Below are 23,091 nucleotides of genomic sequence, written 5' to 3' on the forward strand. Positions count from 1 at the left end.
ATGAGCAATTAGCTTTTTCATGAGAAGAGTGCATTGCTAGTGAAATAACAATGATGCATTATCATGCGAGTCCAGTAATTGTTTTTAAAAGGACCAAGAATCACGAAGGCTATATTTGCAAGTTTTTAAAATTTTTTTATTATATTGCATGATCTCTTTTAACATCTTATAAATTTTAAGATACACTGTAGCAATAGATCATTAGTACCATAGCAGTTACACAAACATGATATGCCACCCCTGACAGAATAGAAAAATGGAGATTTTTTTTTAAAAAAAAGATTGAGCTACAGAAGGTCATGAAATTGAAATGAGAATTAAATAGAATTCTAACATGTGTCTCAAAGAATTAACAAGTGGCAGTGGTCTGCTTGTTCTCAGTATTTACAGCTTATAAGTGATGACCAGTATTGGCTTGGGAACACTCAGGCTGCAACTAGTCTTCTGAGATGCTGTGTGGCTCAGTGCTGAAAACAGCTCTGCACGTTGAGTGCTTCTTTCCTCCCACATTACATCCACTAAACGGTAGTTCATGCAGTTGCTGAGAGTGGAGAAAACAATACAGTGCAGTTACTTTTGAAGAGCATCAGCTGGAAAAGGGCACTTGCTCTTACTGGTGAGGCAGAAAAAGCAAGGACAGCTGGGGCTACAGTAGGCAGGATCAGTACTCCTGTATCAAGGACTCCTTTCAGTGGCAGCCACACAACTCTCATGTCTGGTTTCAGACTCTGTTCCCGGTAATTGTAGCTCACAGAACTGGGTTCCTGATTCAGTTCATGCTCTTAGGCAACCATCTTATGTACACTTACCCAAGTGTAAGTTTTCTTGAACTAAATAGGACTTACTGTGGAACCATGTGCTGGACTGCAGTCTTGGCATACAAAGAACAGAAAAACTTCCCAACAGAACAGCTTATATGTAAAAATACTCATTTTTTACAAAGACACCGCATTTGTTGAAGTACAATAAACTGTTGTGCTTTAAAGTAGAGGAACAGTGTATTAGCAAGTGGAAAATGTACAAATATTTGACAAGTCTTTTATTATCTGCAAAGTTACTTTAAATTTCAGTTGGTAAAACGAATTGATATAAAATTTCAAAAATGCTAAGAATTATCAGAATTGCTTCAGAAATCTTATTATGAAATGCTTTATTTGAAAGGGGTGGGATGGCTTCAGATGCTTACCAGCAATAATGCTTTTAATGTTTTTCAAAAGATAAAAAAGAAAAAGTTAAAATAAGTTTTTAAATATTTTAATATTCCAAATGTTTAGAAAGTTCAGTACAACCAAACCCAACAAGTGTAAATGTTATAGAATTTGAGGAAAAACATTAATATTTTATAAGGCTGTAATCCTAACATTACTTGGATATAAATTCCATTTAAGTTACTTAGAATAATTTTTCTAAGAAAATGTGCTTAGGATAAGGTTGACATTATCTTGCTCTTAATTTTTTTGTGCATACTCCAAAATCAGTGACAGAGTTAATTGATATATGTGGTAGCTTTTTCTGAGCAGTGCCAACAGAGTGCAGGTTGTGTGGTGGTCACATGTTTGGGTATTCCATGTGCGTAGAAAACTTAAGAAATGTTCAGCCTATCCTCTCTGACATGCATTTTTTCTATGTACTTCTTTCCTGTATATATTTTCTTAGTTACATTTCATGCAATCATTTCTTTTGGTAACTCCCCCCCCCCCAACTCTACAATAAATTCTACTCCAAGGATGGCTGTTGTCCTATAGGCCAGAGCCACAGCTTACCTTCTTCATATTCAGAAACACCAACAGGTAGTGCTGAAATGTGTTCCTAGTACACAGATTAGGTTAGGATACACTTAGAGTGCATACAGACAAATATACTGTGAATGGTGAGCTAGGAGTGAGCTCAGGAGAATGCTGATCAGTTAGTTCCTGTGGTATCACCCGCTCTGGCTTCCCAGAACCATTTTTTAAAATAACAAAACACAATGATTTTAAAATACAACAAGAGAAGAAACTTTCATGCTATGTTTTAAGAAACACAGCCCATCTGAAATATGGGAGAATAAAGTCATATTAGCTTCTACGTAAGTACACTGGCATATTGTTTGTACTGCATAAGTGGAAGGAAGCCAGCCTCACTATACAGGGAGAATGCTTGCTTTCACTCCTGATCTCAGATGAGTCTTAAGACCTTTGGGCCTTGAACCTGGACATTTCTACTTGGAAGTATGTTCCGCAGAAATTAACTGGATTTACTAGATAAATGTGTTTAGGGCTGCAGTGTTTGTTATTTTCCACAGAAACAGAGCAGAACCAAACAAGTTCAATATAGGTTCTCTTCTGATCTCTTTTCTGGAATAAGAGAACTCTCAATCATAGGAGGCTGCCTAACAGAGACAGATCATTGGGCCATTGAACTCACTGCAGACTATGCTGGTTGGCCCTGGCCCTCCAGGACTTTAGAAAGGAGTATTACCCAATTTTAAGAACTCACTGCACCATATGGTCCTTTCCCCTTCACTTGGTCATTTTGACAGGCTTGCTTTCAGACTGGAGAATTTGCTTAATACAAAGACTGTTCTGGACTGGCCCTACAAGGCCAGTTTTCCCATGCAAGAAAGACATTGGCTAAATATATGGATAAGTTTATTCAGATAGGAAGTCCAAGAGATTTCAAATGGCTCTTTTCAAGCGGCACAATGGACTTGCAAGACTGGGACCACAGCAAAAAAAGGAGGCACATCATCAAATTGCTTAAGTACTACTCTGTCTCTATCTCTTTTAAGGCTATTCAGTAGCATGGGGTTGTTTCTGGAAGAAATGTCTTCTACAAAGCCAACATTTTGGCTAAGTTCGAAATAATATTTATCTTGGACGCTGAGGGGCACATTCTGCCCTAATGTACAAACCTAGTTATTCTAAAAATGGAGCACAATTTGGCTCAATACATACTGGAGCAGCACATGAAAAGCAGAAGTCCGCATACTTGAAATACCATATGGATAACAAGTCCCTGAATTATTATTTTTGCCCCAAGTATATACAGAGAACAATGTGGTGGAATGTTACACAAGGTATCAAAAAAGGTTCTGATCTTGCATTTTAGATGAAAAATGGCAGCTTTTATCTCACTGCCTTGCAGGACATCTACATCAAACATTGTATGGTAAAATATCCATATCAGACACTGAATGTTAAAAATAAAATCTTGTTGTTCACTCACTGTGTGCCTCTTCCCCATGACGATGCAACCCAGCAGTGCTTCTTCCTTGTCAAATGTCCTATTCCAGAGCACACAATGAAGGTTGCATTTGGGCTTCTTCTGCAGCATGTGTGAGCACCCCAACAGATGTATCCCAGCACATTTTAAAAACCAGAAGCTTTGTTCACGTAATTGCTGAAAAGCAAGAAGAGCTGGTTTGCACTCTTAGGAAGGTGTAACCTTCTCTACGAATTGAGAAACGGAATGTTACCAGATTCTGGTTGTCTCTTATAAACTGAACATTTAAGTTTACAAATAAGACGCAAAGAGCCAAGGGGACACCAGACAGACCAAAATGCAGACATAACTGTAATTTTAATTTATTGGAATAAGTGGCCTCTCTTCTCTCTTCTTCCAGATATTGGTCTTGCTGTCTCTTTTAGTTAGAGGTGGCCTTCCCCGTTTCTTAGCTGGAGGAGGGCTAGCCTCATGGTCTTCCGTTTCTTTCTTCTTAGGCACCTCTTGTGTGTGCTGCTCTATGACTGGATCAGTCCCCCCATCTGGCATGTGCTTCACAGTCTGATCTTCGGGGGTACAAACTGTGGTTCCACTTTCACTACTACTGAGATCCAAGTCTTCCAGGTAAAGGACCTTAGAATGTTGCATGCTTTTGATGAAGGTTTTCTCCCTCTCCAGTTTCCGACTGGGATTATGCTCATTCATGTCCACCCCAGAGTCCAAGCTAGTATCATTACTCTCAGTCTTCCTGCCCTTCTTGAGGTCTATGAATGAATGCCTCACCTGAGCTATTGGCTTGCCATCCAATGAAACAAACCATGCCCGTGGATGCGGAGATTGTTTTCCTTTTGAAAGCTCCAGCAAGGTTTGCTCTGAAATGCCTTGAAGTTCGGATGAAAATGGTGTCATGACCACGGCTTCGTTTAGCGTCCCTGGAACAGAAACTGACTCCAGCAAGCTATTGGTATAGCGCCCCCAATTTGCAGCTTGAGGGGATAAGCCTTGTTGGCTATCTAATGCAGCTGATTCATCTCTGGAGGTTGGCACCTGGAGGTGAGAGTGCATGGGCATCTTGGGTAATGTCTGGGTATAACTTTCCCGACTCATTGGCTCCATCATTGGGCTATAGACTAATTGCCCTTTCCTTGGCAAAGTGGCAGACTTCGCAGCATGCAGCTGCTCTGGAGAATGGAAAAGGTCAGATGTTTGAAGGATGGCAATAGGTTGGCTATAAAGATGCACCAGTTGCTCTGGGAGGGGAGTGAGACCATATATTTCCTCATTCATCGAGAGGTAGTGGTTCCGTTCTTGCAAGTCTCTAGCAGGAGAAATGCTGCCACCAATATGTTTTGCTGGCTGTAAATGCCTCACTCCCATGCTAGGTTCCAAGGACTGGGGTGAGCTACAGTGAGAATTTTTGCTGGAGAACTGGTATGAAATACCTTCTGTGTAGATTTTGAAACTGTCACAGCCTTTCCTCTCCTCCCCTTCAGCTGAAGCCCCTCTCTGGGGACTATAGGAGGATAATGTGGCTGAATACATCTGAGACTTGTCGTCTGGCTTCAGTGATCCCTTGGAAATGCCAAGGTGATTTATGTGAGTTGTTGATGTTGTCTGGTCCTTTTTGGAGATGTCCCGTTTTGTCATATTTCTCCTCCTCTTTTTTGACTGACCACATGTATCCCTAAGAAAAGAAGTGGGGAACCAATAATGTTAAAGCTCTACCTTGCCCACCAGCTGAAATCCTGACTGCAGTTAGGCTGACATCAATGGGATTTAAGCTACCTGTTCAGGAGAGCAGCCTAGATATGTAACACATCCATTTTGTGTCTAATGACACAAGAATTACACACCCTTATAGGTTATCTGCATACCTTTATTCTATTTATAAATGTTGCTTAGAAAACAGGGAAGAGTAGTACAGAGTCCTAGAGCTAGAATCTTCTACACATATGACTGCATGAACATAAGAGCATAAAAATAGCTGGATCAGACCAATGTCCTATCTAGTCCAGCAGGCTGTTCTCAGAGTGGCTGAACAGAGGACTGCAGAGGCCATACCTCAAATATCTTTTCAAAACAAGACTGAACCATCATTCCAAGACTCCAATCAACAAAGGATGAAACACATGAATACATTGTGTCATAATTGCACATCACTATAATCTTGTTACTTACCTGCAGTAGCAAAGGAGAACTGCAAAGAACCCAATGATAATGACGATGGTGCCTCCCAATATGGCTGTAAGGAACACTGTGTGGTATGCAGTTATATCCTTAGTGACCGAGGCAATGATGGAGTCTAAATTTATAACCATTAAAAAGGGAGAGAAAAAGAAGGTGATTTCTTGTGCAAAACTGGATCCAACAATATATGGTGTCTTGCCATCATTTGTTTACACTGTTTTTCCTTAACACTGTGTCACTGGATGTGCTGCTGATTTTTCCAGTCCTCGTGAACACAGGGGTGGCTCACATGGGCAGAGATGATGTCCACAGTTTAGATCCATGTTTTGGCATTAAGCAGTGCCTATATATACATATATACATATATGCATATATGCACACACATTCAAACAATATTGATGGGAATCCTGCCTCAGTCAAGACACTGGAAATGCTGGGCTGGGATGCCTTTTTTCTTATGAGTATTTTTCATGCCTTAAATAATATAGCCCTGTTTGCATATTGTTTGTGTTGGTTTCTGTGTGTTGCCACTGTGCAGTGCTTGGAGTCACAAGACTCTGTTTTGCATTCCAGAGATTCCAGGCTGTTGGAAGTCTCACGGAAGACAGGAGACGGATGTGATGTTACTGCTTCCTGTTCCTTTGTTTTTCAGTTGTCTCTCTGCTCTCACAGAGAGAGCATGTTTATTTCTTTTCTGTCTGCGTAGTTAGAAATAAAACTCTTTGCAATGTAGCTCATATTTCTCAGCTCCTTCCCTGCTGCTGGATACTCTGCGTAATGAGGGAATGTGCCTGGAGCCTTATCAAAGGCTCAGGACGATTTCGAAGGACTCGACCAGAGGAGTAGCTCAGTCAGTTTGTGTGTATGGCTTCAATATGAGGCCTTGTTTTAGCCTTGCCTCTAAATCTATTTCAGTAATCACGTTATACATGGTTGTGTGAGAAGAAAACCCCAGTGGGCAAGCTCATGCTCCCAAGTAGGGGATGCAGTGTGGTTACGGCACTATATTGCATGAGGCCCATTTGCAGGGAGGAGCTTGCATGCTGGCCTTTCTTCTCACACAACCACACAGTTACTGGATGACAAAGGTGCAAGGTTTGAGGGCAGGACTAAAAAGTCGATCATTACTACACAGAGATGCCCTACAACCAAGTAACCTGTGAATTGTACTTATATTTCCACTAGACCAGGGAACAAAGCCTATGATTTCTATTAAAGTTGGGAGGGGGGCATTCTTCACTATCCCGTGTTCTGACCACCAACTTGCACATAATTATTCTCCTGCAAACTACAACAGCTAAGTTCCATTCAATGATTTCACATTCCCATGGGATACCTCTGGTTCCAGGCAGTGGAGCTGCTATCCAGTAACCAAGACTCGGAGCACTGTATGTCCATACAAAATGATCCTGTGCATCCTTCACCACGCCCAACCCGCGATTCACCCAGGCACCTGGGAAAAAGAAAGGCTTTCTTTTAGAAGGGTAAGATGCCTTTAAATCAAAGCACAATAATCAAAACTCTAGAGCAGTGTTTCCCAACCACTGTTACGCGGCACACTAGTGTGCCGCGAGATGTTGCCTGGTGTGCCGCGGGAAAAATTAAAAAATTCGAAAGATTTTTTTTTTAAGTCAAATTTTCGATTGGTGCGCCGTCACTAGATGACCCCTGGGGTTCCCTCCCTCCCTCCCGCTCTGCGCCTCCCTCCTCCTCCTCCTCCGGGGAGGCCCTTCCTGGCTCTCGGCCAAGGCTTGGCGGCTGCCACTCACTCACTCGCTCGCCCACCCGTCCCTCCATCCCTGCACCCGGCCTCTCCCCCTCCGTCCCTGGCGCGGGGGCTGCCGGGATCCGTAGTCCCCTCGCCCTTGGGCTCCGCGCCCGTGCGGGGTGAGCAAACTACGTTTCCCAGCGTGGCCTGGCAGGCCGGGCGTTTTGTTTGAAGCGCTCTTCTCCCGGCCATGGAATGAGCACAGCGGCGGCGGCCGGGCGGGCAGGGGCTCTTCCGCGCAGACCCCGTGCAGCCTGCCTGCGCCCCCGCGGAGATCGGGCGGCAGGATGGACCCGGGGATCCCCGCGGAGGCGGAGTGGCGGAGGCTGCCCCCCAGGTAGGGCTGCGTCGGGGGGGGTATTTTTGCAATGCTGCATCCGCGCCGGAGGGGACGCATCGGACCGCGGGGAGACCCCTTGGCGGGCGTGCAAGGCAATGCATGCGTGCAGGCGTTGCATAGAGTGCAGTGCAATGCAATGGCAACGCGGCGCCCTGCATGCATGCATGCAACTTCCACCGGCGCTCCGGACTTGGCAGGTGAGGGGGGTCCCCAGTGGGCGGCAGAGAGAGACGGGAGGGCGAAGGGGAGCTGGGGGGGAGCAGCGCTGCTCCCCGAGCCGAGCCCGGGGGAAACTTCGGCGTCGTTGCGCCAGGTGTTGGAAGCAGAGGCTGGCGGGGGCCCCTCACCTGCAAAACCTGGTCGCCTCTCATATATTTCGTGCATTGCATTCATCGCCCGCTTTCTCCTCCAAGGAGCTCCCGGGGGCGCGCGTGGTTCTCCCCGTGTTATCCTCGCAACAACAGCCCTGCGAGGTGGGTCAGGTGAGTGGCCCAAGGGAGCACCCAGGGATTGTCCTGGCCAGGTGGGGTGATTTGAACCCTGCTCTCTGCCCGGTCTTCGTCCTCATTTAGCCCCCACATGTGCATGACTGTGCATGACTGAGGTTTTCCTCCCTCGTCTTGGCTATGGTGTGAGTCTGTGCTGTTAATTAATGGGGTTCTGCCTTCGGAGAAGATGAGCCAGCCCTCAAGGAGGTGATTATGTAATTTGCTAGCAATTCATGTCCCTCCCGGCGTGACGCTGCGTGCTGACGTCACGGGGCTGTAATGGTGGTGTGCCTTGAGATTTTTTTCATGAAACAAGTGTGCCTTTGCCCAAAAAAGGTTGGGAAACACTGCTCTAGAGGTCAGATGTGCCCGTGATGTTTCCAGCTGCATGAATGGGGAATCTGTGGCCCTCTTGTATTGCCGGACTCCAGCTCCTATCATTCATGTGGAGCTGACTTCAAACACTAAAACAGCTAAGACCTTTCCTGTTCAAAAGTTCCAAGTGCACATCAAAGATCTCCATGTAAACGAACAAGATGTCAGAGTGGAGAAACAGCATGTGCTATGAGTTATGCCAATTTGCATTTTTCAGGTGCTCTTAAAGACACACTTAATTAAAAAAACCAAACAAAAAATGGTCAGGGTTAATCCAAGCTCTCCCGTGCCTAGTCATTAGGTTCCTGCTATGTATGAGTGGGACCTGACGTTAGCTAATTGTTAACTCTGCTTCCTGCTTTTAAGTATTTGGATCCCTGGAAGGGACACCCACCTGAGGTTGAAGGGGGTGTGATGGCAGCCTACCTGTTAGCTTCTGGCAAGGCCCAGTGACCATGTGGTGCTCTTTGTCTTTGACTAAGTGAAAATCCTAAAGCTACACAGCTTCAGCCCTGTGCTAATGCAGAACAGAGAACACACTCACCAGTTTTCATGTCAAAGGTCCATGCTGGGATAGGATCTCCTGCTTTGACAGCACTAGTAGGTAGGAGAGGCAATGTTATCTGAATGGGACCATCTACGTTCAGTTCTTTCCCAGCCGAAAACAAGTTTACACATATTGCAGCAAGGGGAGTTAATTCAATACTTTTGAAACCTAAACATATAAACAAGGAGATGATTTTATTTTATTTTCAGGGTGGGTGGGTGGGTGTTCCAAATTAGTCATCTGGAACCACAAAAGGTGTGTAGCCATAACATTTATGGAATTTCCTATATGCAAACCAAAGGCTTATTCTACATATATGTACAGCTGTTTAAACTGTCTGCTTTTTAATATTAAAATGGAGAAAGATGGATATTAATGCATTTCCAAATTGACATATATTGGTCCTCTAAAAAATACCATTTCACAATAATTTATTGGGAATAATATTTCAGTGAACATTCTAGCCATCTCCAAAATCTCAAAATCTTTTCAAAAGGAGCAAATCAGTATTCCACCCAGCAACCAGACAAGTTTGCAGAAGCAAACATTTCCCTCGTCTCCATTATACTTTTTGATTATCTGACTACTGATACAGAATGGACCTAGACCCATCACCACCACAGTAATAAAAAAATAATTAGGAAAATATGTCTCTACACACGCTCAATTTCAATAGCCATTAGTAGTGGAGGCAGTACAGAAATAAACCACTAGATGGTGATAAAAGGCATCAAAATAAGCTGCTATATTTAATCTTAATTATTTAATAGTATGACAGCACTTAAATAGTATGGACCAGCACTTATTAAACTTCCAGATTATTGGTTCATCTGCTCAGGCTTCCTCAAACTCGGCCCTCCAGATGTTTTTGGCCTACAACTCCCATGATCCCTAGCTAGAAGGCCAGCGGTCAGGGATGATGGGAATTGTAGTCTCAAAACATCTGGAGAGCCGAGTTTGAGGAAGCCTGATCTAGCTCATGTTGCTGAACTACAGCTCCCATCAGTCCAGTAAATATAGCCAGTGGCCAGGCATAATAGGAGTTGAAGGGCCAAATGTTTCCTACACTTTTGATGGGCAACTGCGCTTCAGGATTGCAAACAAAGATCTAAGATGAAAAATCTATTTTGCAGGTGGCAGAATTGTCACCATCCCTGTACAAAATGTAGTATGGTATCTGTACTATGGTTTTTGTATTTGAGCACATAGAGTAGGGTAAGTGTACAATCGGTAGCAGGTCAAACAAAATTCATAAGTAAATCCACTAAGCCTGATAAGCCTACAAAAGATCATTTCAAAATGAATTTCGAAGATGTGTGGATAGTAAAGTGCTTTTCCACTTTGGCAAACAACAGCAACCGTGGAATGGATGAATAATGTAACTCGGTTAGCTCAGAACAAACACACACTAATCTGAGAGGCTGAGCATTAACCAACCCTTTTCCTAATCTAAGCTTTCTGACATTCAGTTTATAAACATGGGATCTACTTATAAATATGCAGGGGAAAACTGAATCAGAACACTATCATGTAAAAGAAAGAAAGAAAAACAGCAATTAATTAATATGCACGTTTCCCTGCAGCATCTGAATACTTAAGACATCTTAAAATATTAACTGTATCAACTAAAATATTCATTAGCTTAATATATATCTCCAAGTCTTCTGCATTTAACCATAAGAATTCTAATTTGTATGCCCAGTCAAAATGTTGTGAAAACCATCCAGATGCATGGTGTAACATTACACATTGTCACATTTGTCACTCTCCATTTCTACAAACTTAACAGACCTGTGCACAAATGACTCATCTTGGCACAGCTTGCAGAGAGAGAGAGAGAGAGAGAGAGAGAGAGAGAGAGAGAGAGAGGCTCAAGAACAGAATTAAGTATCCGAATCCTTCTCAAAATGTGCACACTGTTAGATGTGGGTCGCAAGAAAACTGTCAAATATCATGTATCAATTAACTTCCACCTGCCCCTAGGATAAAAGCTGGGTGGTTTTTTTTTGCAGGACCCCATAAATAATTTAAAAAGAAACACATCAGAGAGATTTCAGGAGGATCAAGGGGGGGAAATGAAAGCTGCTTTATTTGCTGATTCGTCAGCTGCAAAAGGTGTAGGCATACATTATTAATCCCCGTGTGTCTCGGTGTGTTCAAATACCCTTTGAAAGAGTAGTGATCAGTGGCAGAAATGAAAAAAAAACAGGCAGCCATTTATTGTGTGTTTATTTTAAACATCATTGATTGTCATTCATTATACAGCTCAATAATGATATCATATTTTTTGGGGGGGGTACATTGGGCTAGGAGAAGGATTCCCACTAGTGCAAGGGGAATTCCATCCCCCCTGGGGGGGCATGCCCCCAGAGGTATCTCCATATCTGCTCTGAAGGGTTGGAAGCAACATCCAGAACAGATTTAGGAGAGGCCTTGTAGGTTCTGTTGTGCAAGGAAAGAGCCTGGGCTGACGGAACCTTACTCTTAGCACTGGGCTGGAATACAAGCCACACACTGTGGCACAGAGACTTAATTCAAAACAAAACAAGGGAGAATACACTGAAACTTTGGTGAGAGCGCTCCAGTGTACAAGGGACAAAACTAGGACTCTCATACCTATAGGACCGCCTTTCCTGTTAACACCCCACGGAGGACCTTACGGTCTACAAATAATAACACCTTGGAGATCCCGGGCTGGCCTCGGCAGGGCCTTTTCGGCTTTGGCCCCGGCCTGGTGGAACGCTCTGCCACAAGAGATCAGGGCCCTGCGGGATTTGACATCTTTCCGCAGGGCCTGCATGATGGAGTTTCGCCAGGCCTTTGGTCAGGGCTCAGCCTGACTCTTCTTTTTGGATAAGAACTAATATGAAAGAGGCCTCCCAGCGTTCTCACAGGCCCATGTAAGATCAGCGTAAACAGTTGGGCCGATGAGCATTTAGTGTTCCCAACCCTAACCCTGCGGAAAGCCATCTAATTAGACTTCAATTTGATTTTGACCTGTTTTTAGGAGGTAATTTAATTATTGTTTGATTTTATACTAATGTTATGTATTTGATGTTAGCCGCCCTGAGCCCAGCTTCGGCCGGGGAGGGCGGGATATAAATAAAAGTTTTTTATTGTTGCTGTTGTTGTTATTTAGAACACAGTATTCTACATTGACATTTTCCATTCTGTAAATGATGTGGGGATCTTGAGTTGGTAAGAATTTGTACAATGGCACTGTTGCCAATATAAATGGAGATTTTAAAATTTCTATAGTTATTGGCCAATCAAAGAAGGTGGAGACAAATAACTTCCCTCCTCTCTTGCAACAAGCTGGGGATGACAAATCTCTGCCAGCAACAAATGTAGGGGTACGGGCTGGCTCTGCGCATACCCCAAATTGCAAGATGAATCAGGGTGATTCGGGGAACGTTCTTGCGAGTTGGATCACACAATTAACAAGGTGTCTTGAGAAAAATCAGAGACTCTTTACACTTCCAAGGTGGATAAATTGTTATTCAGCTACAATATTACATTTCAAGTCCTAACCTGTGGGTCTAAAACCTATGCCGCTAATGTTTTAAAGGGATAGTCTTCAGATCCTTGCTGTATATCTTCAAAAGCTAGTGGAAAATCTGACATACCTGACTTATTTAAAAGAATTCCAGTTGTATAAAGAAAATGGTCCACTTTCAAAAACTGCTGTGGCACTGTAAGGTAGGCTGTAACATTTGTGATATGGTGGTTCATAGGAAGTTTTATTAAATATTTTGGAAACTGAACACTTGGTTGAGATTTGGCATCTGAAAAAGAGGAAGAATTCAAAGTCAGCAATTTCACAGCGCTTCTTTCAATCAGTTAACACTTTTGATTGGCAAAACTTTTAACTGGCATTCAAAAATTAATGTTCAAGCATGAACCACTTGCACCTCTTATCAATGTGCATCTTATATGAGCATTCAGGTAATATGCTACATTTGGGTGTTGGGAGCCATAAGAGTATCTTTGTATAGAACCTAGGCTTCTATCTATTTCAGACTCTCAATACAGTATGTCTAACAAAATGATTTTTACACTCCCTAACTATAACCTTGTCATACCACAGATACCCATACCATCCAAACCTTAAATTGTGACATTCTAATTCCAATTTTTTTTTTTATTTCTTAAGGTCAGTCCCAATCCTCCACTTTCCTTTGCATCTTGCTGTAAGGGTAAAGGTAAAGGGACTCCTAACTGTTAGGTCCAGTCGTGGATGACTCTGGGGTTGCGGCGCTCATCTCGCTTTATTGGCTTCCGGGTCCTGTGGCCAGCATGACTAAGCCGCTTCTGGCGAACCAGAGCAGCGCACGGAAACACCATTTATCTTCCCGCCGGAGTGGTACCTAACTCAGTTAAAAGTTCTTTAGATAGCCACCCTGGCTTCTTTAGGCACCTTCCATGTTTCCATCTCATTGGTATTGCCTGAAGTTGTGCTTTTACTATCTCCCTCTTAACAAACTCCCAGCCATCATGAACTCCCTTTCCTTTTAGTATTACTGTCCATGGGATTTCACCCAGCACTTCCCTAAGTTTTATGAAGTCGGCTTTCTTAAAGTCAAGAAATTGAGTCCTAGTTTGCTTGGCTGCTCCTTTCCGCTGTATAGTAAACTTCAGAAGAGCATGATCACTCGCGCCTAATGATCCTTCCACTTCTACCCCACTAACCAGGTCATCAACATTGGTTAGGACCAGATCTAAAATGGCTGTTCTTCTTGTTGCTTCTTCCACTTTCTGGACAATGAAGTTGTCTGCAAGGCCAGTGAGGAATCTGTTTGACCTTATGCTCTTGGCTGAGTTTGACATCCAACAAATATCCGGGTAATTGAAGTCCCCCATTACTACTATCTCCCTTCCTTTTGCATGCTTGGCCATCTGTTCCAGGAAGGCATCATCTATGTCCTCTGTTTGGCTTGGGGATCTATAGTAAACTCCCACAATGAGGTCTCTGTTATTCTTCTCTCCCTTAATTTTGACCCAAATGCTCTCACTTTGGCTTTGAGGTTCTAAATCTTGGATCTCTTCACAGGTATACACATCCCTGACATATAACGCCATTCCTCCTCCTTTCTTGTCTGGTCTGTTTCTCTGAAATAGATTGTATCCCTCCATTATTACATTCCAATCGTGGGACTTATCCCACCAGGTTTCAGTGATGCCTATTATGTCATATTTAGTTTGCTGTACCAAGAGCTCAAGCTCATCTTGTTTATTTCCCATGCTTTGCGCATTAGTGTACAGACATTGAAGTCCATTAATCATTCCCCCGTGTCTCTTATTTAAGGATTTTTTCCTCCCACCACTAGGTCCACGTGCTGTTTGCTCCATTTGGTCTATGACATTTGGATGATCATCTTCATCAATTGTCTCCCTCCCCCACATTAGTCAGTTTAAAGCCCTCCTGATGAGGTTTCTGAGATTTTTGGCAAAAATATTCCTCCCAACCGTTGTGAGGTGCAGCCCATCGCTTGCCAGAAGTCCATCTTCAAGAAACTGCAGTCCGTGATCTAAGAATCCAAACCGTTCCTGTTTACACCATTTGCAAAGCCAGCTGTTCACTTCCACTATTTTTTCCTCTCTCCCTGGGCCACGTCGTTCAACTGGGAGGACAGATGAGATGACAATTTGTGCATTTAATTGCTTCAATTTCCTGCCCAGAGCCTCGTAGTCTCTTTTGATCTTCTGGAGGCTATTGTTTGCAGTGTCATTGGTTCCCACATACCTTTAATGTGCTTTCGAACTGCTAATGTGTAATGTGCTTTCGAACTGCTAGGTTGGCAGGAGCAGGGACCGAGCAACGGGAGCTCACCCCGTCGCGGGGATTCAAACTGCCAACCTTCTGATCGGCAAGTCCTAGGCTCTGTGGTTTAAGCCACAGCGCCACCCGCATCCCTGCAACTTGCTGTACTTTCAGTTTAACATGTGTTTTTTTACCTTGCCATAAAAACTTAATAATTTTTAAGTAAATTTTTAGTACTGCTGTTACTTACCAGATAGTTTCCCAGTAATTAAAATTGTATCATCAAACAACCATATATTTGCCTGGCTTTGGGGGAACAGTGAGAGTGTGACTGATGAATATACTGTGGGAAGACAAAATAATAGGAATACATTACTACAAAGGTTTATGTACTGGAAAAGAAAGCTAGAAAAAAGGCTTACACTTCTGCAGAGTGGTAAAATTTAGGACACCACAGTGATGGATACAAAAGAGGACTGGTATTTCACACGGAAACCAGGAAATCAAAAGCCTTTGTTTCCTGCTGTAAATTTGCAAGAGTTTCTTACTATGTGCAAACTGGGTTTATGACCCTTACTTTAAACAAAACTAGAGTTTAAACTAAGCAGAGTTTCTCCACTAAGAATATAATGAGGCAATCTGATTAGTTTAAAGTCATCAGCTTCAAAACTATATGCCTACGCACAAGCTGTTATTTTTATGCATTAGTTTATGTTGGGAATTTGTTTTAGCCTTTCTGCTTTGGTATTTTTTTGGGGAAATAATATAACAAAACAGAAGAGACATTAAAAAAGGATGCTTTAGTTGAATTTTTTGCATTGCATGGGGTTGGACTAGATGACCCTTAGGGTCCCTTCCAACTCTATAATTCTATGACCTGAAGCACAGGGTAAGAATTGTGCCATTCCCAACTCATCAGGAAAACACATGATTATCGTTTGAGACAATATGCTCCAGTTCAAACTGTTCAGCTTCCTTCAAGATAATCTGTATTCAATATTTGGGGCAGACCTGCATTAATTACAATATTTAATGGAAGCATTTGATATGTATTTTATAACTCTTTCAAGACGGCGGCATTTACCTTTGCAGTTGCATTCAGCACAACATACTTTTGTGTGACTTCATTAAGTCACATTCATTTGATGAAAATGAGATGGATTACCAAAAAGAAGGAAGAAAATTCAAGTGCATTCAGTTTAATAATAGGATTTTAAAAGGGGCTTACTCACTTGGCATTCTTCCAGTCTTCCAAGGCAAAGGTGTTAACATATAACCATCTTTATAAGATGCAATAGTTAAACTTAGACCTAGTTGATAGGGAACTTGTATCAATACTGCTCCATTATTTCCAGTCAGCGTCGAATTTGTTTTTGTGTAGTTGACAAACACTTCCACAATCGCTTGGCTTAAATATTGATGGCTGATGATGTCATTGACTTGCACTTTCAGTGTAAACATAGATCCTAAATAAGACAAAAGGAGAAAGACAATCATCAACGTTATATATCCTTTGAAAGCTTGGTAGGGATGGGCTTTCCTAGTTCAAAAGAATACTTTTTTTCACTCCAGAAGAAAATGGTCCAACTAAGATAAAAGAGCTGGAGACTTTAAATCTGAATTCTTGAGGAAATACACTAATATAGTTCATGCAATGGTAGCTTGATTTGGAATAAGTGCACACCTCTGCTTAAAACAGGTCAGGATCAGACCGAGAAGAAAGCACAGTTCATACATTACTGGGTTGTGGACTCTATTGCTACAAATAAACTTGCATTTCACCACATACCTCCAGTAAGTCATGCACTGGTTTTGAACATATCACCATATACACAGGACCAGTTCATACAACTTTCAAAAAAGGAAGAAAAAGGAGAAGATATGAACTGGGCCATTGCACATGCACAGTGCATCCAGCTATGCTGCACATTGCAAGAGGTGCATAGTGGAGGGGAAGGGCGAGTATCTAATACAGTGGTGCCTCGCAAGACGAAATTAATCCGTTCTGCGAGTCTCTTCGTCTAGCGGTTTTTTCGTCTTGTGAAGCAACCCTATTAGTGGCTTAGCGGATTAGCTCTATTAGCGGTTTAGCGGCTATTAAAGGCTTAGCGGCTATTAAAGGCTTAGTGGATTAGCGGCTAAAAGGCTATTAGTGGCTTAGCAAAAGGGGGGGGGAGCGGAAAAAAATCGGAACACTCGCAAGACGTTTTCGTCTTGCAAAGCAAGCCCATAGGGAAAATCGTCTTGCGAAGCAGCTCAAAAATGGAAAACCCTTTCGTCTAGCGGGTTTTCCGTCTTGCGAGGCATTCGTCTTGCGGGGCACCACTGTACACCACCAAGCAAGGTGGACTAAATTTAATCAAGTTTCCCATTTCAAAGCTCAAACATTTCCTGAAGAAGCATACAGTCTCACCGGTTGCTGTAACAATGAAAACATGCTGGTTTGAGTCCAAATAGAGTCTTTATACAATTTAGGATCTTAATCTAAAACCACTGATCATATAGGCGTAATGCTCTGTAGAGTGCTATCTGCTTAGAGATGAGCCTTTTGCTTGGTTATTTCCACCAAAAGAGCACTAAGGTCCTGAGCATTCATTTGCTATGGGATAGGTTCTCCTACCTAGATTTGTTTAGAAATAGCAGCTACAGGGACCCCTCCTTATTCCCCCTCCACACTCTTCCCACTGGACATCCTTGCATCCTGGAGGTGCCATTTGCTGCAATGTCTAATGCTGAAATCCTGCACCTACTTATATAGGAGCAATCCTAACCATTCTATAAATATGGGCTAGTAGGAAGTGGGCAAAATAGCATTTCCCTACAAGACAGAAAGGAAATACCCATGCTCTCTGCGAGCCATGAACCATATACAGTGGTACCTCTGGTTACAGATGCTTCAGGTTACATACGCTTCAGGTTACAGACTCCGCTAACCCAGAAATAGTGCTTCAGGTTAAGAACTTTGCTTCAGGATGAGAACAGAAATCGTGCTCCGGCGGCGCGGCGGCAGCAGGAGGCCCCATTAGCTAAAGTGGTGCTTCAGGTTAAGAATGGACCTCCGGAACTAATTAAGCACTTAACCAGAGGTACCATTGTATATTCATAACTTGAAAACTAAAGCAACTACCATGCTTTAGTAACAAGAGGGCAAAAAAGAGGAGTGCAATATCATTCTGTGGATTATCCTGTGAGATACGGAATGGCATCTCCTAGATACTAGAATCTGTGATTGTTTGATAGTCTCTGGACTGAATAGTTTTTATTGCTATATAAGGTGGCTTATATTAGGGACGTGGGTGGTGCTGTGGCCTAAACCACTGAGCCTAGCGCTTGCCGATCAGAAGGTCGGCGGTTTGAATCCCCGTGACGGGGTGAGCTCCCGTGCTCGGTCCCAGCTCCTGCCAACCTAACAGTTTGAAAGCACACCAGTGAAAGTAGAAAAATAGGTACTGCTCTGGCGGGAAGGTAAACGGCTTTTTGTGCTGCTCTGGTTTTGGTGCATTTTAAACTGTATTCTAGCTTATATTTTAATCAACTGTTTTTGTTTTGTTTTTGTTTTTACTGTATTTATATTCAGTGTTAGCAGCCCTGAGCCCTGTCTTTATTTATTTATTTATTTATTTAAAGCTGTTTCCCTGTCCTGGACCCATTTTTCACTTGTGTCTTTGGAAATTTATGGTTTGTTTGTTCAAGATCTAAAACACTATCTTAGTGAGAAGTGAAAACAGTTATTGTACCAATATATTCCAAGAGGGGATGGTATTAGTGAGTTTTCTTTTTATTCATGACTGGTTGAATAAACCAGTTGTGTAGGAGTGAAAACATTTGTTGTGAGTGTGCAGTCTCTGCTTCCGAGACTGCTTTAATCACCAAAGTGCACGTTTACGAAAGCAGAAAGGGAAGGGGGTGGGGGGGAGAACAATGGAGTAAAGCAATTTTAAAAGCAGTTTAAAAGTTGTTTTGTTTGCTTGTTTGTTTGTTTACAGCCTGCCAATAATCCTTCGACAGAGTGACTCAATTAGAAACAGAGTAAAACGGCTCACTCTGTACCTTTTCCTTGGATGTTAACTCATCAAGTAAACCGTATATGCAATACTGTCTAACAAGCATTCATTATAATCACTGCTAGCAAAGTGATGAACACTGAAGCAGCAACACCAACAATGGATGATTTCCCTGTTAATTTTTACTGGATATATTTTGAGCCACGTTATACATTACACATAAGTGCATTTATTAACCCAACAGCTACTTCTTCTACAGAAAAATGGCTTCAGGAAGGGCAATTTGGGGAGGATAAATAGAGGGCAGAGAGGTGAAGAGGGGTGCATCAGTCTTTCCCCATTTGCTGCTTTCCATCTCCTCTCACCCCTTCTCCACTCCAAACCTCTATACCTGAAACTGCTTGTCCCTAGGATGTGTGTAATGTTTGATTTAGCTTTTTATCTTACCTCCCCCTTCTCTGCATGAAAGATTTGACATAAAATCAGTGTGGTGATCTTTTCTTCCTTTTAAAAATCTCCCCTATTTTGAAAATGCCAGACATACGCTTACGATTTATTTCCCGAAGGCTGCTTCCAACATGCGTTTCCATCTCACAAGCGAAGCAGCTGTGAGCCCCCAGACTGGGTGATTTGTTTGGTCTTAGCTGACTGAACAACCATCATTTTCCACGTCTCACTCTTGCTTTTGTAGAACATGCTATTTCCTGATCAGCCTTATTAAGGATACGAAAGGTGCACTGACCTATAAAGAAGAAATCAGTTATTCCGAAGATAACCAGGCCCTGTAAACCCAGCATGGATAGTGTTATTGTAAGGCCAACAAGAAGGGAATTTATACTCTATACGAAGCGAACACACAACATGTGTGTGTGGGGGGGGTTTGGGGGGGTGCTTCTACTCCAGTGGTTTTCCTGAAACCACATTCCCACCATTTACCGTATTTTTGGCACCATAACACTCACTTTTTTCCTCCTAGAAAGTAAGGGGAAATGTCTGTGCATGTTATGGAGCGAATGCCTGCGGGTGGCGAGGGGATCTGCTGCAGTCGTGAGCAGAGGATCCATGGTTCCCCTTCCATCCCTCCTCCGTGGTTACAAAGCATGGATCCACATGGATGCTCAGGATTTTTGCATTGGGCTACTCCAAACTCACTGTCAGATCACATGTCTGTGGCCACAGCATGAACCACAAAAATCATATATCCACTATTTCGTTTAGAATATTTTTTTCCTTGTTTTCCTCCTCTAAAAACTACATGCGTGTTATGGTCTGGTGCGTGTTATAGAGCGAAAAATACGGTAATATCACTTATATCCTTTCTACCTTTAACTTACCAATAACCCTGGTAAGTAACTGTGGGATAGAGGAGTGGTAGAAGGCCCAGCAGATATAGTTACTATATTTAACAAATATACTGATGTTTATTAATTATGAGATTTTGTAGTGTACAAGCTGATGTGGTTGCTTTATGATGTGGATTCTCCTCCCTTGGAGGTTTTTAAGCAGTGGCTAGATGCTTAAATCTGTCATGGATGCTTTAACTGAGATTCCTGCTTTGGAGGAGGTTGAACTAGATGACCCCCCCCCCCGGCCCCTTCCAACTCTATGATCCTCTGTCTCTCAATAGAACAAATGAGTTTACTTGACAAGTCACAGGACTAAGGTAAAATTATCTATTAATTGGTAGAAGGGCAATGTGTTAAGGTTGCTTTTGTTTGTTAAATGTTTGTTAAGTTGCATCTAAGTGTGCTTTACTTTGATCCACAGCCTTTTTGTATGACATCGTTACAATATACATTTCAGGAGAAGAAAGTTCTGAACTGATCCTACATTCATTTGAATGTCATTTGCAAATCTTGGATTTGAACTTTTATAATGCACACAAGCTATTTTAAATCAAGAGAAGAAGACAGGTTTGTCAAAACTTGTTCCTCCTCATGAAAAATGCAGGTCACAAGCCACCACACATCGGAATAATCTTGATATCTTTCTTCAGTCAAATACACCCTAAAGGCTATATTTAGCATACCCTTGCATCAAATTATTTAATTCAGCATTTAGAGCAGGCATTCTCATATTCTTATTCTAGGGGGGGGGGGAGTCAAGCCTCATCACAATTAGTGAAAACACAAACGATGGGAGACAGCTGGTACATATTCACTTAATTACTGCTACTGTTCAGTGCTTATTGAGCAGAATGTTAGCTAGGTGTTGTACAAATGTGTCACAAAGTCCCTACCGAGACGGCTTACCGGTGAAGCTATCACCAGTTTGGTGGCAGTTTGGTCCCACTCGAAAAATGCTTTCGTTATGTCGTTAGAAACGTAAGTTCAAATGTTACATCTGCAGACCAGTACCATATTGTCCAGTGTAGTTATCTCTGTTTGGGGCTGTTTTGCTTCTCCTGCTAATTATACTAATTAGGACCAGAAGTCTGCCATATGGAATGCTAGGAATCAGCACAGTCCCTGTGTGGCTTGCAGGGCAGAGGTGGCTAACCTGAGGCCCTCCAGATGTTGCTGGACTTACAACTCTCATCATCCCTGACCAGGGCCAAAGCTGGCTGGGGCTGAGGGGAATCCATCCTCATTTGCAGGGCCACAGGTTCCCTCTCTCTGAAGTAGTACTGGACACCTGAATCTCCATGCATCACAGACTCAACCAATCCTTTGTCTGAAGCAGCTGGAGTAAACTTCTATTGCAAAGCAAACAGAAAATGATTTCCCCTTCCACTCCCCAGCAGAAGGCATATGCAAAGTATACAATACTAGCAGTATGATGTAAATAAAAAAAGAGTAAATGGTGTCCTTTTAAAAGTAATTTCTTTTTGGTCAAAGAGGGTAGAAGGTAGAAGAATATATATTTTTAAATGAATGCTTTACATAAACCACGTAAGAGGTTTAGTTATTAAAATTCTGTTTAATAATAATAATAAAAACGTGTGTCTCATAAACTGTTTTAATACTATATACAGGAGAGAATAATTTTCAATTGTCCTTTATCTCCAAAGCAAATGCTTTATTTATTTATGGAAAGATCTTTTATCCAGCCTTTCCATTTTAGCAAAAGCACACAAGGCAGCTAACATTCATTAATTATAGAGGCCAATCAATAACGAATTAAGAATGAATGTTAATTAAAATATTAACAAATGAAGGGGGAGAGGTAAAAAAACATTTCTGATCAAAAGTTAAAAATAATGCTTGCCAGCATAAACATGTTTTTCAAAGGACATTAAGTGAAGTCACCAAACAAATCATAGAACTGTAGAGCTGGAAGGGACCACGAGGATCATCTAGTCCAACCCCCTGCAATGAAAGAATCTTTCACCTAAAGCAGGGCTTGAATCCGCAACCCTGAGATTAAGAGTCTCATGCTCTACTGAAATCGCCCAAGGAGCAACTGTTCTATAACCCGGGAACTGCCATGGAGACTCCTCCCTTTTGACTCATCATGGTCAACTGCATCTCAGGACAAAAAGGCCTTCTGGGTGATCTTATTGGTTGGGGAGGATCGCACAGAAGGAGCTAATCCTTTGAGTACCTTGGTCCCAAACCATTTGGGTTTTTTAAAGATAAGGAATGGCAGTTTGTTATGAATGGTAAAATTTTGTAGCACCACCACTTCCAAATCTGCATGGGAAACCAGTGGCCTTCCACATACTGTTGGATGACAGCTCCAATCATACTCCCATTGGCCATGTTGGCTGGGGTTGATGGGAACTGGAGTCCACCAACATCTGCAAGGCCAGAGGTTCCCTATTCCTGCTTTGCCTAACTATCTGTGCTTTGTCCAACTATATAGCAAGGGTAGAGGGAGAACACAACCAAGGAACAAACCCAACTCCAGTTGTTAAGTATTGTTTTGCCAGGACTGTGATAAGACAAGGGTTAAACTGACCCACTGGCAATTCTGAAGGGTTTTTGTCTGAACCATTAAAACAGCTAATGAGTTTTCATAATATACGTTGCAGTAATTTATTCAGGAGAAATAAAACAGTTTGGAAGCCTTCCAAAGTTTAAGAATTACCCTGAATATATATGTGTGCGTACCATGAATGCTGCACTAACACAAAAATGGTATTGAATATCTTGATATATACCCAGGACACATTCAACACTCAGTCATGACCACATAAAGGAGCTTTTTATCTCCTGACTTCATTTTAATGACCTAAAAAGCCACTGAGTTTCTCTATTTTCTAAAACAGCATTATCACAAGCTTTAATGGTTAGCACAGAAGAAAAAGCCTACAGTAGAAATAAAACAAACATTCCTTCACAACCCAGAAGCAACAACCCTTAACAATAAGTAAAATGTGCTACACAAGCACAGGTTTCTGGAACTGTATGGTCCCCTACTGTGTAGTAAGTTACAAAGAAAATGTGCATACTCAAGAACTCATTTGGTAATTGGA

General features: G+C 42.3%; 1 protein-coding gene across 3 annotated transcripts in view; it reads right to left on the reverse strand.

Annotated features, from left to right (window-relative positions):
* Nucleotides 1–114: 114 nt before the first annotated feature.
* The window catches only part of FAM171B (family with sequence similarity 171 member B), a 35,696-nt gene continuing 12,719 nt past the window's right edge, over nucleotides 115–23,091 (reverse strand). For 2 of the 3 annotated variants that reach the window (XM_082200895.1, XM_082200894.1), the window contains exons 2-8: nucleotides 15,903–16,136; nucleotides 14,921–15,013; nucleotides 12,536–12,694; nucleotides 8,907–9,077; nucleotides 6,728–6,844; nucleotides 5,383–5,506; nucleotides 115–4,888 (exon numbers count right to left, since the gene is read on the reverse strand). In XM_082200895.1, coding sequence (XP_082057021.1) covers nucleotides 3,562–4,888; nucleotides 5,383–5,506; nucleotides 6,728–6,844; nucleotides 8,907–9,077; nucleotides 12,536–12,694; nucleotides 14,921–15,013; nucleotides 15,903–16,136 — 2,225 coding nt within the window. In that variant the 3' untranslated portion in view covers nucleotides 115–3,561. Of the gene's footprint in view, nucleotides 4,889–5,382; nucleotides 5,507–6,727; nucleotides 6,845–8,906; nucleotides 9,078–12,535; nucleotides 12,695–14,920; nucleotides 15,014–15,902; nucleotides 16,137–21,173; nucleotides 21,294–23,091 lie in introns of those variants that run through there. The other variant, XM_082200893.1, reaches the window with a different exon arrangement.

This window comes from Podarcis vaucheri (assembly GCF_965113315.1).
Source record: "Podarcis vaucheri genome assembly, chromosome: 1".
NCBI lineage: Eukaryota > Metazoa > Chordata > Lepidosauria > Squamata > Lacertidae > Podarcis > Podarcis vaucheri.